The following is a 17,989-nucleotide window of genomic DNA, read 5'->3' as shown; positions in this document are numbered from 1 at the left end:
CCCAGTCAACAGCCCTGAGGGAAATGTCCATGACAGTTACTGTACAAACTCCTACAGACTTATCTTCCAGTTAGTTTGATTTTCACAGTGTGACTTGTTGACTTTGTCCCTCTGATGATTTAGGCTGCCTTTGCTCGTCTGCACAGTTTCTCACCGGTGGTGTAAGCGAAAATGTAAAGGATGTGCTCGACTGTGTTTTCAAGATGGCCACGGGACTCGATTTATAATCACTGGACGTCCACAGCGTCCTCCTTTGGGTCCCCTTCTATGGTGGCCATCATTATGATATCAGTTTAATACATTCTTGATCCTGATTATCACTGATTAGATTTGTGTTCTTCCTCAATGTACCTGTTGAGAAGCTGTTTGTGTTAGTTGATGTTGTACTGAAGCATTCCAAACATACCTGACTAATCGGATACCCACCCATATTTGTACCTGAATCGGACGACGGATCAGTGACGCTCTGATGGCCAGTCATTACTGTAGTACTGAACTATCTATATAACTCCTGCCATCGCCTGGCACGACCTCTTCCCCAGTCTGTGTGAATGCTGCGGTCGTCCCTCTCCAAATGGCAGCTTTTCTCACGCGGGGAAGCGGCACTAACGGGTTCGCCCTTCGCCAAGGGCAGGATCCGTACGCTTGGCTCGAAACAGACCAATCGGGACGCGTCGCCCGTCATCGTCCAGTGGGCCAGTAGAGAACGGGCTCGTATGTATCTGACCAGAGTGTGACGTCTCGTGTCTCTGTTCCACACAGCCCACGGCGTCCCAGAGAAAGCTGCCATCTTCCCTGGTGAAGCTCAGCAAGCTCGTGGAAGACAAAGTCAACATCCTTCGCGGCGCACTTCCTACCGACCTACAGGTTCATTGAGAGCTAAAAATCATCAGCTGTTCACTTCAAGTATAATTCCAGCTGGTGCTGTAGAACGCCTTTGTTTGATTCATAGCTTTTAGTGTTTCTTCAAGCCTGTTCACTCATCACTCACAATTTAGTTCTTATTTCATCAAGTCTGGATAGAAAAATGTTGCAATGACTACCAGTCATCTTGTCCTAAATGTGCTGACCCCTGCTTTGTACGCATGAACTGTGAAGGGTTCACGGGATTTTCAGCTTCACAGGAAGGGTGTAGTGAGAGCGAGAATGAAACATTGGTGTAGGGAGTGTTGAGAGTGAGATGGCTATCTATTTATTTGTCTAGACCAGTCTTGTCAGGGAGTTGGGGGTAAAGTGACTCAGGAGTGAAATCGACAGCAGACTAAGTATTTCCTGAAACATCCGTCGTCTCTCTCAGACTGGTTATCACCACAATCTGAGATGTCAACTTCGTAGTCCTGTGCCAGTTCATTCAGTTACAGAATTTGAAACGGGCCCATTGACGTTGTCGCTGACATTTTGTCAGGCTTTACATCAAGCTGTGGAATCTCTTCAGTTTAGTTTTTTTTTGTGCGAGTCGCATCTGCTCCAAAAACCATGCTAATTCAGGTATTTGTTAGAAACGGAAAGCGAAAAACAGAGAATTTGTCTGAGACTGGGAGCTTATTGACTTACGGGGCCGGCAGACATCATGTTAGGCCACCAGTCGCAGTCTACCAGGGGCCAACGGATGTATATATAGGTTAATAGCTTCTAAAACTGACATTTTATTGTTATTGTTGATTTATTTATTACATAGGCTATACAAGCATGAATAGAGTAAATATAGACTATTCTCTCTATTTATGTATAATGATACTTTATTGTGTGCGAGAGGTTCCTCTATGTGTTTATTGTCCTTGTTTTTCATCAGAGTCCAGAGGGCCATGAGAGCATAGAGGCTTTGGGAAAACACATCCTTCAGAGCCAGGAATTTATCCCTCACCTCAGAGAGCTCGAGAAGGAGACCAAACAGGAAGTGACAAGACTGCTGCAACAGTAAGTTAAAACTAGGCTGTGGCTATGGAATTCAGTGGACATAACGTTTTGTTACACAATGGTTGTTCTTTTGTCGTCCGCGGGTGAAGTCATGCCAAGAGATGTCTTAGGTGCTGACTGGTTGACACAATAGTAATCCTTTGGCTGGAGATGAATTAAGGAGTGCTGGATCTAAGCCTTGACATGCTAACTTTTATATGGGAATGCCGGTGTTTTCCGTGACACCACTATGTTCTGCTCTGGTGCTAACGTCAACAGCCTCCTGTTGGTGCTTGTCGTTTTTTTCCGGGAGATGACTATTTGGTAAATTAATACACCCTGGGTTCAAAGGGAATCATGGACTGTATGTCGTGTAGCGGGGTGTGTGAGGTGTGCACGAAACCAGACCGACGGCTTTTTACAAAATAATTTCAATAGTTCTCCAACGCTTTGGGATTGTAAACACTTGACATGGGCGAGAGACTCTGTAATGACAGTAAGGGACATTCCTGTTTTCACTTTCAGTCCAATGCAGCACCAGTTGGCTGTTCGCGAATCTCGCACAGACTGGCCAAACCGGACAGTTAAGGCCACCCTCAAAACAGGATCACCCTGGTGGATGCTTTCTCTGTTTTACCTGTTGTAGTAGGTCCTTCACTAGGCTGAATGTGTGAATCTGAATGATCAATGAATGACTCCTTCGCCGGATCCCCCATTTGTATGTCGCTTTGGATACAAAAGCGTAGACTAAATGAGCATGACTCATGACTGGTGTTTCAGATCGGCCTACATCCTTACCTGATGTAGACCTGTTTCCAGCGTGGCGAGTTGGAACACCCGAGCAGACTGACTGTCAGCTCAGTGTTTGTCACTCCCACGGTTCCCCTCCGATACGGTCGGTCAAAGCTCACCGCACCTCAAGTCGACCTCGTCCAAACATCGAATCGCGATGGAGAGGCTTAGAGGGCAACGAATCCAATCAAACGCCCATTCAAGTCATTGGTGCGCCGCACAGAAACACGGCGGGGTCTTCACGACTGCGTTTGACAAGGTTTGAACCGACGTTCAGCCCTTGAGTGGATGTGGAGGAACCCAAATTGAACCCAAAGCTCCTTCTTGGTTTTCCCCGGATACACAGTGCCCCTCAGTGAAATGATGCAACACATGCTGTGGCTCGCCAAAACTAACAGCCTGGGTGACAATGTTGAAACGGCTGTGTGCACCTCCCTCGATGCCTGGTACACAGCATGGATATCACCCCAAAAACAGACAATGACAGAACTGCCCGAGTCCTGTTTATGCCCCTCAAACAGTGTTATTATGTTATACTGTCTTTGCTTTATTCGTTGAAGCTTTTGAAACCTTGATGAGCCCTTGATGGGCGTCAGTTGTTCAGACTGCTGCAATGCCAGGCCAAGGAATCCAAACACGATTGTGTCAAGGCATGATTCACAGATACAGTACATGATAGTGCTTTACAATATCTTGGCAATTGAAGTCATGGATGTCTGGGATGCAGTAGCAGTTAAATACTATCATATGGGGACAAGAACTCGAGTTGATGTTCACAAAAATGGTGATCTGCTGTAGAAATGCAAGACTTCATGACAGTATGCTCGCAATCCCCATCAAATACATGGTCTACTCAGCCATTGTTATTGTAAGGTGAATCATTCAAAACAAATAATATGTAATTTAACATGCTGGTTTTCGAAAAAGAGAAACTCCAAACTCCATGCTGTGAAACTTTTAAGTATGTACTTAAAAACACCTAACAACCCGCCCGCCCCCCCCCCACCACAATAATTATGAAGTAAACTGTATTTGTTCCATACATCCTGATAATGATGTACTATTTGTAAGCGCCTAATCAGAAAAGCTTGACAGCTGGCAATGTGCGGTGTGTGAATCTGCCGTGGCGTACACTAAGCATGCTGGGACAGACCTAATTTCCAAAGCCACATAAACAAAAGGTTAATGAGGGTTCACAAGCTCGCTGCTTTTTGTTTATCCGTTCAGCAGATGCCAACAGATTTCCATCGATGCTGTCAAACCGAGCTCCTAATCACTAGAGGCCATGGGCTGGAGCTGTACAGACACTAATACACTCATGCACACACACACACACTCTTACACATTTACACACTCACACACATAGGCTATTTTCATTTGTAATCACTGTCTTTCAGTGAATAGTAGTTACCCTTCCCAAGAAATTAGACACAATATCTAGCCTGACCTTGGTTTAATAATTTGAGTCCGGCCCTCCGTTTTAACGCGGCCATATGTTCGCCTGGCATCATTTGTGATAAATCCACTAGAGAAACGTACAATTTTTGTCTCGCCGCTTCCCTTAGATTTGCTCGTTATGATCGTTCTTCAGATAAAATGATTTCATTTCCATCCAGTCGTACATCATTAGCAAGAGCGCTAATCAAGTTTGTTGTCTTGTGTGTGATAGTCATTTAGCAACACATTGTTTATTCCTTCAACAGCCCTTCAACGGTCCTGATAGCATGACTGGGAGACTCTCCTTTCTGTATGAATATTAACATACACACAAGCCAGCGAAACATGAAACGCACACTTGAACATCTCATCAACAAAATGTGCATATCTTTTCCCCTCAGGCCATTTTGGATTCTCGTTCAATCGTTTTCATTTGCGCCGAGGTGGCCCTTTTGAATTTTGATGTTAATTTCCTGCTACGTTTTCATCAAAAGGTTTCTCTCAAATGAGATGTTCCTGTCCATCTTCATGAACCGCAATGCTGTCCTGTTTTTGCCACTCAGCTATGACGGATGATAAGATACTGCCTCCTGGTGGAGACACTGTGAACTGCATTCAAAGTCAAACATAAGGCGCTGTTCCAATGTATTGAGAGAAGAGGATGACATGGTGTGATGTCGATGAGTCTTATGTCAACATACTTTTCATTTTTTTTGAATGTTGTCGACCTTTCGTTTGGAAAGTGGGTGATTTGCCCATGAGTCATTATAAAACAACCTATCCGTGTTATCTTCTTGCCTCTGTACTGTGTACTTTGTGACCTTAGGGAAATGTACCTAGACTGAGGCCATATTGAGCACAAACAGTTAAGGCAAAAGACAAGTGTGCCCTTTAAATGGCTTGCTGTTGTAGATTTCCACCTCTGACATATGCTATGCTCTGTCTGTTTCAGACTGGGAAAGATTCAAGAGCAACGAAAGTTGTTGAACGGTGAGCTGTCTGATTTGGAGAAACAGCAGGCCGAAGTCGTCCGCACCCTGCAGAGAAGCCCACACTCAGGAACTCACACTGTAAGTACACGGTCACAACTGACTCTACTTGATGCGACCGCCTCGCCTCTCCTCTCTCCTCTGCCTCAGCCCACTTCACTCTGCACCCCAGATTAGACTGTTGACGAGATTCAACTCGGCTCTGCATACCAACGGTCGGCCCTGTATGTGTAACCGCATGCTTACCTCCTAGCGTGCTAACCTCCTAGCGTGCTAACCTACTAGTGTGCTAGTATACTAGCGTGCTAACCTGCTAGTGTGCTAATGAGGAGCGCTGTGTGTGTGTGTGTGTCAGAAGCTCCTAAGGTCCAGGAGGGAGCTCCAAGCATCCATCGCGGCCAGGGCGGTCCAGTCCGACAGACTGGTGTTCCAGGAACAGGCCCTGAGCGCCCTGCACCAGCTACTGAGCGAAGACGCCGTCCGATACCGCCAGGAGATCCAGAGACTGCGGGACTTCTCCGGCAGGCTGAGCGGCGACATGCAGGGGAAGAGCGAGTACGAACAGGACAACCACATGGTAACGTCCCCCCCCAGGTTTAGCTGTCTCTCCACTACGAGTATAATCATTTACCCATCCCGCATACCTGCACCACCGCTCAACCCTGCTCCCAGAGTGCCACTCCCCTGTTTTTCATTCCAGGCCTAACCCAGCATACCGATTTCAGCTGACTAACAAGCTGAATTGTCAGGGCTGCCAACTTTTCAAAGAAACCTTGGAGTGAGATTTGGTGGGACCAACCAAAATGTAGCTGTACAAAACAACCTCGCCACCCCCCCAACACGTTTTTACGGGTGTTCCCGCGCCTATGTTGCTTCACCCAGTGTGCCTGCGCCTCGTCCATTACTGTTTTACAACGTTAGCAGGACTACTCGGTTGGCGTTGCCTTCTCAGCGTGAGAAATACAAGGTGTGGCGTGGGAGCGTGTGAAATGGCCTAGATGCGTGTGCGTCTCACGGCCAACGCGTGAGAGTTGGCAGCCCTGAATTGTGCTTGATACGACTGTGGTTACAACAGGGTAGATCCCCCCCCCCAGGAGCAGGTTTGGACAGCCTAGCGGTTAGCCTAACACCCTCGAGCACGCTCAACAGACAACCCATAGCTAGTAGTCCGTAGGTAGCCGAACGTCCTTGTGCTGCGTCCGAAAATATCGGACGAGCCCTCAAAGCGGCCCACGACAAACCCTCCTGACGGCGAAGGCAGGGAGAGGCACCATGCTGGTAGTTACAGTATGTCTACAGTGGAGGAGGCAGCCGCCTTAACCGCATCGACTGGAGAGCCTCCAGCTGTGGTCCTCCTCGTCCCTGGCAGACAGACACGTACACTGTGAGATGTGTGCAACATCTGCCAACTCAGCTGTCCCAAAAACACTCTCCTGTCAACAACGGGTAAAACGTGACCGACGAGAAACGCTCGCCAGAGACAGGCCACTCCCGCGCCGATATCAGACGAGATCTCGATCTCACACGTCCAATGATTGGCCAGTGTGCTGCATGTGAGGCGTGGTTGTACTGTCTCACACGCGCGCGCGCACATGCGCGGAAGATGACGCGAATAGCCCTCGAGGATTTAGGGAGTGTGGTGTGATTCGTCCACGTTATTTACAAGAAGGACAAACGGCGGGCCATATTGCAAAGCAGATTGCCGGGGTGCTAAAGTGCCTCGAAGTTTCACCCCTCTGTAAGATATGTGCCTGTCAACCAGTACACTATTCCTTCTAATTGGTTAATTATTTAGTACTTCATTCTTGACATTTACCTCTGACATATTTTGCTCTCGTAGAGAGCAGGCACCCTGACCTATGACAAGCCATCTGTGTCGGAGGAGGCATTGCCGAGATGTTGTTGTATTTTTTGTTTGCAAGGGGGATTATAATAGGGGTGGACGGGGGGGGGACGACGTGAGGAACGGGAAATAAGCCCCCCTCTCCAATTAAGGCACATACGCTAGGACAGTGTTGGGGATTGGATCAGATCTGGGTCAGTCTGTATTTTCAAACTCTGCACCATATGTCTGAGTTTGCCGGGCCACTGAGGAACAAAGTCCCGGTGTGTCCTCCACGAGCTATCCGCCCTAGGGGCTGTCTGCCTGTCGGCCTGTCTGTCTGATCGTCTCCCTCAGCCTGTCTGTCACCGAGTCCTGCGTGTCAGGACAAAAGACAGGCAGGCAGACAGCTAGACAGCCAGACAGGCCGACAGACAGGCCGACAGACAGGCCGACAGACAGGCCGACAGACAGGCCGACAGACAGGCCGACAGACAGACAGGCCGACAGACAGACAGGCCGACAGACAGACAGGCCGACAGACAGACAGGCCGACAGACAGACAGGCCGACAGACAGACAGGCCGACAGACAGACAGACAGACAGCTGTGTTTCGATCGACAGAGAGGCACCATGAGTTGTGGGCGTGGGAGGGCTCCAGATGCATGTCCTTCCTCTGGGTGACTCACTGGGATTGGCTGGAGGCCAGCATTCTCCTGGTGGGGGCAGGGCTAGGCGAGGGCTTGGTTAGTCTATGATGTCTCCTCCGAGTTTTCACCCCTAAACCTCAATCCTTTGCACCACGTACTTCACTGCACACACAGCACCGCAATGCTATTGACCTTCAGTTGGCATAGCAACAGGCTGCTTGCGACTGTTGGCATGGTATTATCCGGTGCTGCCATTTGTATAATGGGAGGACGTGGTGCTGTATGTATGTATGTATGGTCATGGCAACGCAGCATCTCCACAGGGTTCCACTGTGACAAACACCAACCCACCAAGCTAACTAACTGTGAGCTAACCATGTCCTTTTTGGGGGGTTTTATTCACCCAAAAATGACAGTCAGCAAATGAGCTCAAGGGCTAGTGTCGAAAATAATAACATTAAAATGGGGCTTAAATGATTATCCATGCACGGTCTGTAAACATGGTAAATACCCCTCCGGCGATAAGCGGTGATCCTAACCCCCAGAGAGAGCCAGAGTCTCTTGCGGCGTCCCTCCGCCTCCAGCCCTCTCTCCCTTGGGGATAGGGGTCCTGGCGAGACCCAGGATTAGACCCTCCACAGGCCCCAGCCCAACCCTGGACACTGGCCATTTCCTTTCTATAAGCTGCATTAGCGTGATTGCACTATTTGATTGCTTATTGACAGTCAGTTAAGTAGCTCTTAGGTGACATTGCAAATGTGATTTTTTTTTTTTGGGGGGGGGGAGGCGCTTGTGTGGTAGGGCCTCCTTTTTGAAATGGTGTGTGTGTGTGTGTACATATGTGGGCTCGGGCATGTCTGTGTGATAATGGGTTGTTATGAGTGTGTGTGTTTGTGTGTGTGTGGGGGGGGGGGGATTCTTGTTACATGTATATGTGGACGCCCCTCTTTGGGGACTTCTCCGCTCTCCACAATGTCGCTGTGTACTGTGTCCCAGTCCCCACGCCTGGCCAGCCTGTGTACCCCCCCGTCCCCGTCCCCGTCCCCGTCCCTTTCATAACGCCAGCGTGTTGCCGTAATCCCCCTAAGCAGTGGAGAAATATGAGCTAACGCAATTACATTAGGCAAACGGACACGAAGCATGAACGTTGGCCTTCCACAGGAGCGTTCCCCCTGGGCCATCGGTCCAGGGGGGCCCTCTTGTGGCTTTTCCGGGGGAAACGGAAGAGAGATGGGAGAGGCGCGTGTTCGGAAAAAAGCGGTCTCCTCGCTCTCGTTGGGCTTGCGGGGAGACCGGGAGGCTCAGAGAGACACAGAGAGACAGATAGACAGAGAGAGACAGATAGACAGAGACAGACAGAGAGAGAGAGAGAGAGAGACAGACAGAGAGAGAGAGAGACAGAGAGAGAGAGAGAGAGAGAGAGAGAGAGAGAGAGAGAGAGAGAGAGAGAGAGAGAGAGAGAGAGAGAGAGAGAGAGAGAGAGAGAGAGAGAGAGAGAGAGAGAGAGAGAGAGAGAGAGAGAGAGAGAGAGAGAGAGAGAGAGAGAGAGAGAGAGAGAGAGAGAGAGAGAGAGAGAGAGAGACAGAGAGACAGAGAGACAGAGAGACAGAGAGACAGAGAGACAGAGAGACAGAGAGACAGAGAGAGAGAGAGAGAGAGAGACAGAGAGAGAGAGAGAGAAGCAAGGGGAAGACTCGCCTGACTGATCTGTCTGAATGTCACCCAGCAGCAGTCTGCGTGCGCGTGTGTATGCCGACTCCATTGATTTGTTCAGGGAATACAATCACGTCGAGGGCTGATGTCATCATCTTGCCACGAGGCCCCTCCATCAGGGTTGTTTACCGCATGTGACGCTGACAGACAGGCGTGTCACCAGGCGTCGAGCCGCCGAACCGTTTCCAAATATCCTTTTGATTCCCCAATTAAGATATCGACTGTAATGCCCGCGTGGGGGGAAATGTGTGTTTTGGTGTCAGTCGGACCAGTTGTGTTCAGTGAGTATGGAGACAGAATAGGAGGCTGAAGATTTGATAACAATCGGGGATTTCGGCCTTTCTGTCATTGACCTTTGTGTCACGGATAGTTTCTTGGCATATCCGTGCCGTAAATCAGGCCAGAAGACTGTGTTGCATGTCGACCTTTGTCCCTATGTGTTTTGCTGAAAACCGAGATCTTTCCCTCAGGAGACACCCAGTAAAGAGACTAGGAGAGAGGCCAACGGTGGGACGGCAGAGCTAGGCGGGAACGTGGTTAACGGGCACAAAACAAACCCCGGAGACGACCCCTCTAAGGAGTCCCCTCCGCGGCCGGACCGGAGCAAGGCGGAGGAGCGCGCGGAGGAGGGGGCCTGGGGGACCCATCGGAAGGCGGCCCTGGCCGCAGGCTCCCGCCTCACTCGCTCGGGGAGCATCAAAGACCTCATCCACAAGTTCTCCGGTCCCGACCGCGTGCCCGCCTCCCCCGGGAGTCCCCAGGTCGTCCCGCACGCTCTGTCCCTGCCCGACCTGAGCCAGCCCGTCAGGATGTCAACCCCCAGGGGAGGGGGAGACATCGAGATCAGGGCCGGCTCCCGGAGCGGCGTCGGGGCCGCGGCCGAGAACCGCGTGCCCGCCATCATGCTGACCCCCCCCGCGGGCGGAGAGGTGACCCCCTCCCCGAAGGTGTCCAAGGCTCTCGCCGACTCGGCGCCGCACAGAAGGGCCGCACGCGATCCCGCCCCGAAGGACGACTCTCAGATGGGCTCCGTGGCAGACTCGGGCATGGGTTCGGTAAGTCGCGGCGGCAAGCTTCGCGACAACGCAGCCGAGGACTGACTGACTGCTTTTTGGCGCACGAGGCCGCCCCCCGCTCCCCCCCCCCCCCCCCCCCCGCGCTCCCCCAGCCTTGCACACGACCCTGCATGAAGACCATAACAGCATGGCCTACCGTCTGTCCGTGCATCTCCACCACTAACAAACACCGGCCACCCAATCCTTTCAGCAGCTTGTCGCCAAAACAGCGGCACGATACGAGTCATGTGTGAAACGAATCAATTAGCGACTAATAACTCGTTTCTCTCGTTTTTGTTGTTGTCGCATGGGCAGCGACCGATGAGGTTTCGACTGGCTTGCTTTGTGCGCTCTGACAGCACGTCGACTCTTGCACGCCTGCCCCATGGGTCACATGACAAGACCCACCAATGTCTCCCAGCTGAGAAGACGACACCGTCGCCGGCGCTTTTCGCGCGCCGCGCGTCGCTACCTCCCCGCGTTCCCCCCCCCCATCCTCTGCTCTCTCCTCGGCAGAGCTCCTCCTTTCCCCCTCCCCTCTCCCCACACTTTTTCATCCCGTCTCTCCTCCCGTCTCATCACACGACCGTGTTCCTCCTCCCCCCCATCCCTCCCCCCTTCCCTCAGGAGTCTGACTTTGATCCCACCAAGCAGCCCGACAGCCCGCAGTCGGAGGAGGAGCCGTCCGCTCCCCGGGTCCCTCCCAACCCCAAGTATCAGCTGTTCCTCTCCTCCGACATGATCGGGAGCGGCTCCGGGGATCCAGATGGGCCGGCGGGGGGGACGGGGCCCCGCGCGTCCCGCTGGGAGAGCGCCGGCTCCAGGTTCGGGCCAAACTACCGCGGCTCCCTGGAGTCCTTGGCCTCCAGAGACTGGGACACCATGTCAGACAGGGTGAGAGGAGCCAGAGCCGCTGACAGGTTGTGTGTGTGTGCGCGTGTGTGTGTGTTATCACCACACTAGATCAAGTGTGTGCGTGTGCGCGATCATGAGTGGCTGGAAAACGGCAACATGCGGGGGTCATCAAGCAGCTCACCCCCCAGGCTGTGCGAGCCACCTTCGACCCGGACTCCACCCTGAGCGCCGCGCGGCGCCATCTGCTGGGGAGGAGCCAGTCTGACGCGTGTCGTTTGGCTCGCACGTTGGCCGTGCCGTTCGCCTCAATCCCTCTCCGAGCGCATCCCCCCCCCCAACTGTAAATCGTGGACAGTCCCATTTCATGTGTTTTGTATGACATGTTGTCTGTTTGCGTGTTCCAGTTTGGTGGAATTGACAGTCCCCCGCGAGTGTTCAACAGCCCCTACGCCACCGCTGTTTCCATGGACTACAACCCTGTGTACAGGGTGCCAGACTACAAGGTTGGACGCAGTTTGTGAAATGTTGCGCATAGAAAAAGGACATACGCCATATATAGAGTATATAGCAAGTGTGACACCAATGTCTTTCGAATGGAATGAAGCCACTCGGCAACTTCTCGCTTCTCCTCTCCACTCAACCCCATCTCCTCTCTTCTCCTTTCCTCTCCTCCTTTCTTTTCTCCTTTCCTTTACTTTCCTCTATCGAACTTAAAGTATACTTACAAAGTGTACTTTCATACAAACAGACTTACAGGTGTAAATATATGATGCAAGTTTTCAATAAGTACAGTATGTGAATGTACAAAATGGCAGTGCACCTCCCATTTGTGGAGGGAAAAAAAACGAAATATACATAGAGAAACGTTTCGATTAGATGGAACTGTACTATTTTTCTTGGGTCTCTTTCCACTCAACACATCCCCTCCCCCCCCAGTCGCTGGAAGGGAGGTCGTCTCCCGTCAACTCCGAGTACAACCTGTACAACAGCAGGAGCACCAGCCCTGTTCCCACCCCCACCCTCACCGCCCCCCGCCCCCGCTTCTCAGCCTACGACTCGCTGTCTCGGAGGAGGAACGAGGTAAGGCCTGCCGGACGCAGAGGTCACTGGAGGTCTCTTCAGACAGGCTTGTAATCGACATTTGTAGTGTTGTTCAAAAGTACCGGTACTTTGGTACCAAATCGGTACTCAAACCCCCAAAAAAATAGGGAATCAGATGAGCGGTTAGGGAATCGGCTATTAGTCAGAGGGTTGACAGTTTGATTCCCGGCCGTGCCAAATGACGTTGTGTCCTTGGGCAAGGCACTTCACCCTACTTGCCTTGGGGGAACGTAACTGTACTTACTGTAAGTCGCTCAGGATAAGAGCAAAATGATTAGATGTAAATGTAAAATGTACAATACCAACATTTCTAAAGTTACGGTAGTACCAGGAACATGCCCTCATTCAGACTCTGGAACTTTCTTACTCCATTTCACTAGTACAAATGTTGGCACCATGACAACCCTAGACATACAGTTTAGCATAGTCTGTCAGATGTCATCCTGAATATCTGCTGACAAAGCGCTCGCAATCATCCGCGTTTGTCCACACACAGCAGAGAGACTGACTTGCGATCCAAACAGGTGATACCCAATCCTCTCAACGCGCGGCCCACCTTCGCCGCTCCCAACAAGAGGGATTACATAGAGGAGCTCACCAGGCAGCTGGACACATGTCAGAAGGTACGCTGTTCTAAACTCCAGGCGCTGCGTGACAGGGAATTCCGTGTTCCTCCAAACCAACATGTATGCTCGCCCAGTACTTTCTGTCACTCACACACACACACACCTCAAACATCCACGCGCTTTCTCTCACACGCGCCACGCCCAGACACGCTTCGCGCTCCCTGACCAAGCCCGCCGTGCCTCCCCAGAGAAACCAGTTCCTCGAGGCGGAGAGTATGGAGATGGACAAAGAGCGGAACCAGATCCGCTTCGAGATGAGGGGCCTGCTGGTGAACAACGAGGACCTGCTGAGGACCAACGCCCAGCTACAGGGGGAGACCAAGAGGATGAGAGACAGGATGCAGGAGCTGGAGAGAGACAACGCCGCCATGGTGGAACGCTTCAGGCTGATGGAGGTACTGTCGCTTTTTTTTGGGGGGGGGGGGGGGGTTTCGTTTTGTAAACCGAAGCTCATGCGGTTCGGCCAACGTGCCTCGGAGTCAGAATGACAGCGGGATTTGTGCGTTTGGTTTTTCAGGTCGAGCTGAAGGAAGCCAGGGATGTCATGGTGGAAGCCAATACGCAGGAGTACGCCTTCAACTTCCTGCAGCAGTCCCTCAAGAACAAAATCCAAGACGCCGAGGTACGTGCGCGCGTTCACACGTGACTTCCCCCCACGTCCCCCGTCGTCGACCAACCCGGCGAAGGAGAACCACTCCGCCGAATCCCCTGTGCGGCTTATAACGCGCGTCTTCCCCCCCCCCCCCCCGGGCTTCCTGCAGGAGGCGCTGGAGAAACAGACGCTGCACTCCCAGGCCCTGTCCGAAAAGCTGTGGCTGGCCGAGAGGCAGCTGGAGGAACTGGAGGTACACAAGGGAACGCATGACAAGAGGGCCGCCTCCCTCAGCGCCACTGTCATGAGGCTGGAGGGCGAGGTAAGTGAACACCCTAAAATGACCCCCTACAAGCGTGTACTTTGCATATGGGCCTGGGAATCCTCGGTGTGTTGACGGTATCGCTGTGTTTTCCCCCGAACCGCCAGCTCGGGGACGCGCTGCAGGTGTCCACCCAGGCCTCGGCGGAGCTGGGCCTGGAGCAGAAGCTGCGGGCCGACGCCCAGCTGAGGGTGGAGGAGCTGGAGGAGAGCCTGCTGGAGAAGACCCAGGAACTGCAGAGGGTCCAGCTGGTCGTCAGCAGGCTGCAGGGAGAGGTCGGTCCTCGCTGTTGTTTTCGGGCTGGGTCTGGTGGCTGCTTCACACTTATCCTACCGGGCCTAATCCGGGTCTGTAATGGGAATACCGTCGTCTGGGGCCACATCCAGAATTGGGATTATGAATTGGAGTCAGGTGTTGTGTGATCATGTCCCTCACGAGCTTTCCAACGTCGCCCGAACAAGACACCCAGAGCCGATTTTCTGGGTTGCGCGGGCCGAAACGCCGACCCCCCCCCCCCCCCCCCCCATGTCAACAGCTCTTTCGCCTGTGCGGCGCGTGCAGGTGTCGGGCAAGCTGATCGACAAGGAGCGCACCCTGGAGGAGGAGATCCAGCTGCGAGAGCGCACGCAGCTGCAGTGGAAGCAGGCCGAGCGCACCGTGGACGACCTGCAGATGGAGCTGCAGACCTCCACCCAGGCCAGGGACGACCTGGCCAAGCAGCTCAAACAGGCACAGGTACACCCCCTCCTCCCCCCTCCCTCGCCCGGACGGCCGCAGGTCTGACGCCTCGGTTGGCACTGTACAAGGCTTCAGTACAGGCTAACCCAGGCTTACTGGCTGTAGAGCCACAAGGTTGACTCCAATCCGTACAAGTAACGTAGATCACGGCATGTGAGGAGATTTTTTGGGGGGAGGGTTAATGCGGTGTTCAGGATGCGAGTCCTATAAAACAATCAAGTGCTCTTCCACATCTAAAATCGACACCATTTGGCCTGCTTTTATGGAATCTCATTATTAGAAGCCGCCTATGAAACCCGTAGATGTACACGGAATAACTTGAGACGTTTACACTGACCAACCCGTATGGATGCTAATCTTGGTATCTAAGCTTCTGACGTGAGAAGAAGTGGGACGCTTTTAAAACTGAAGCTCCAGGCTGGATTCGAAACGCGTCTCGAAAATATGCCTATAAAATGTGCGCGTTGCGTGTCCCTCTTGTTCCAGGAGAAGATGATCGACCTGGAGAGTGACATCGAGGAGATGCACGACAGTGAACAGCGATGGGCGGCCAAGTCCAAGAGATCCATCGAGCAGGTTCGTGTCCCACCGAGTCAAATCATCGATCCCCATTTGATTCGGATTTGGGTTGGGATTCGAATCCTGAATCGTATCTCCCCCTCTGGTTGCAGAATGAACAGCTCCAGTTGAAGCTGATCCAGGAGAAGGATCTGAGCGACCAGCTGGAATGTGAGAAGGCTGTGCTGGAGAGACAGGTACGTGTACCTGTTATGGACCCTCCTGATCACACGGTAAAGGGTCTGTGTGTGTGTGTGTGAGTGTTTGAGTGTGAGTGTGAGTTTGTGCGAGGGTCCTGACTTGACGCGCGTGTTTCTGTGCTAGGTCCGTGACATGCGTATGGAGGTGGAGAACCTGCAGAACTCCAGGGTTCAGGATGACGTCATCTCCAAGACCGAGGTTCGAATCAAGGAGCTTGAGAACACACTCAGAATGGAGGAAAGGTCAGTGTGTGTGTGTGTTGTGTTGTGTTTATGTCTTCACTAAACAGCTCTCCTGTGCCTTTCCATGTGCGTTAATGCCTTGTCTTTGCAGGAGTAAAGTGATTCTGACCAATACCATCGGTAAGCTAGAGAGGAAGATCAATGAGCTCTCAGACCAAATAGAGGAGGAACACAAGCTTGCTACGGAGCAGAAGGACCTGGTAAGAAAGTCCCGTTTACACCATCGGGGGGCACTAAAGAGTCTTGTTAAACGGGTGCAGCGTCCAAGTCGAATAAAGACTCCGAGTGAGTGCAGCTCGCGCTCCGGTTTGAACGGGAGCCCGTCGCCAGACGGCGACAGGAGCGCGGGCGTGCGTCCCCGGCGAATGAGACGGCTGACCTTTGAACCCCTTGTGCCGCGCGCAGATGACCCAGAGGATCCGCTCCCTGAAGCGCCAGCTGAACGAGGTGGAGGAGGAGGCCAGCAGCAAGGAGGCCAAGCTCCGCCACGCGCAGCGCGAGCTGGCGGAGGAGAGGGAGAGCAGCACGCGTCTGCAGAGGCAGCTCCTCGACCAGCACCTGCAGATGAAGTGAGGGGGGGGGGAAGGGGGAAGGGGGGGGGGCACTCGGCCATGCGTGCGTGGATCACCGTGGCGCTCGACTCCTCCAGGGGGGAAACCTGTGAAGTAACACTCTGCTTTGATTTCCTTCTCTGCGTTCCTTTTCTCGCTCTCTCTTTTTCTCTCTCTTTTTCCTCTCTCTTTTTCTCTCTTTCTCTCTCACTCTGTCTTTCTTTCTATCTCTCTCTCTCTCTCTCTCTCTCTCTCTCTCTCTCTCTCTCTCTTGCTCTCTCTGTGTCCAGACGTAAGGAGTCCAGCTTGAGGCTGGACCTGAGTGTGGACGAGGAGGACGTGCCCCGCTCGGCTCTGTCCGCCGTCTCCAAGGCCTGAGGGGAGCCCCCAGCGTTACAGAGCAGCCTCGACACCCCCTCCCCCCTCCCCCCCCCAGCACCGGGACTGTCCACACCGTCAGCACCCTACTCTGTCCGGCACAGTGCTCTGCCCGCTCCTGTGTATCACGCACACAAGCTTGATCTGCAACCTTCCCTGTTCAAAGCTTTACAATCATTACAAACTGTGCGTTATTCGTGAGGTATTCAGCATATCTTGCTTTTAAGTAAGTGGCCTTAACAGGTACGGAGGGGATATTGGGCTCGATTATTAGTTTTTTTTTTAATATAGTTTTGAGATTATTTATATATTTTAATATTCCTAACGTATAACAAAAGACTGGGTTTAATAATCACTGTCAATATATCCTAAATTGATTGTGTCTGCAATTGATCTTTGTCAGCATTTTTACCTCACACCTATTTGAAATACTAGAAAGCTTTTAGGGGAAATGTAAAAGACAAAGCTAGCTCCAGGCTATGTTTGGGGAGACTTTGGAAAGTAAGTCCGCCATTAGAAATGGGAAATGGCTTCATGTGGTTGCAGACTGGAAGCCTTCAAAGTAGGTGAGCGTGAAGACTCTAATGCAGTGAACTGTTCAAAGTATTGTAGACGAATGTGTTTGCAGCAAAATACATTTTTAGAGTAATAATATTACAGTTTCTGTCGTCGTCTCTATCAGCAATATCTGTGGAAGCTGTTGAGGAAAGTTTTTATCCTGTGTCTGCTGTGTATGTTCCCGTGTGGATAGATGCCTGGATGGTTTTCTACAACGGAAACGGATCCTCTTCAGTCGATCTCCTGTTTACAATGTACACTTGTTTGTGTGGAGACTGACATGGAGACTGCCAATACATGCCCCAGTTAAGGTCCCTCCTACCTGAAGTATCATGCAAACTATGACAGTCATCGCTCTGTGTAGAATAGAGCTTCAGGCCTGTCCCATTCATTTAAGTGGAATTGTGTGATTGTGTGCATTGATACGTGGTTTGTATCGTCATGCTGTTGTGATATAAAGGGGAATGAGGAATGAAATTCCACAATTAAAATGCCAAGCTGACAATAGCAAGGAGTTCAATAAGGGTAAAGTTGCCGTTGAATTGTCACGCGACTGGTGTCAGAGGCCTTTTTGTGAAGGACACAACTTGTCACACAGTACAACACTGTACTAATCATACGGATCGAGGGCTATTGATCTCGTTTGACTAAATATGAACGTTAGAAATAGTAGGTATTATATTTTTGTATCTGCTCTCACACTCTACAGGTGCTGCCGGGTATTTATTGCGGTTTCTGATGTTCTATATGGCGAGCTAAGAAATGTCTTCAACTCTGTATTATTAAATACTTCATGTTAAAAAAAATACCGTGACCGATTTTGATTATTTCAATTCAAAGCTTCTGCTAATAGATTGAGCCAATAGGACATCATCTCATCTTCTCATTCGCTACTAGAAGTAGACATATTTAC

General features: G+C 51.6%; 1 protein-coding gene across 1 annotated transcript; it reads left to right on the top strand.

Annotated features, from left to right (window-relative positions):
- Nucleotides 1-764: 764 nt before the first annotated feature.
- Nucleotides 765-17,882, top strand: LOC146220651 (uncharacterized). The gene is made up of 20 exons (XM_084694073.1): nucleotides 765-867; nucleotides 1,793-1,917; nucleotides 5,078-5,195; nucleotides 5,470-5,691; nucleotides 9,770-10,354; nucleotides 10,982-11,248; nucleotides 11,614-11,712; nucleotides 12,146-12,289; nucleotides 12,835-12,933; nucleotides 13,125-13,331; nucleotides 13,454-13,558; nucleotides 13,698-13,850; nucleotides 13,958-14,125; nucleotides 14,412-14,585; nucleotides 15,075-15,164; nucleotides 15,260-15,343; nucleotides 15,471-15,589; nucleotides 15,681-15,789; nucleotides 15,995-16,158; nucleotides 16,431-17,882. Exons 4-20 carry the CDS (start codon nucleotides 5,653-5,655, stop codon nucleotides 16,516-16,518), a joined length of 2,694 nt encoding a protein of 897 aa, XP_084550199.1. The 5' UTR covers nucleotides 765-867; nucleotides 1,793-1,917; nucleotides 5,078-5,195; nucleotides 5,470-5,652; the 3' UTR covers nucleotides 16,519-17,882.
- The last annotated feature ends 107 nt before the right edge of the window (nucleotides 17,883-17,989 follow it).

Source organism: Hypomesus nipponensis, chromosome 27 (genome assembly GCF_054491055.1).
Source record: "Hypomesus nipponensis isolate SF chromosome 27, ASM5449105v1, whole genome shotgun sequence".
Classification (NCBI taxonomy): domain Eukaryota; kingdom Metazoa; phylum Chordata; class Actinopteri; order Osmeriformes; family Osmeridae; genus Hypomesus; species Hypomesus nipponensis.
The sequence above is the reverse complement of the archived record's forward strand: the minus strand, read 5'-3'. Positions and strand labels throughout refer to the sequence as shown.

Coding starts and splice junctions, on each gene's coding strand:
- LOC146220651 (XM_084694073.1), top strand. CDS start 5,653: ATGCAGGGGAAGAGCGAGTACGAACAGGACAACCACATG. Junction 11,249..11,613: donor GGGACACCATGTCAGACAGG/GTGAGAGGAGCC, acceptor TGCGTGTTCCAG/TTTGGTGGAATTGACAGTCC. Junction 14,126..14,411: donor TCAGCAGGCTGCAGGGAGAG/GTCGGTCCTCGC, acceptor CGGCGCGTGCAG/GTGTCGGGCAAGCTGATCGA.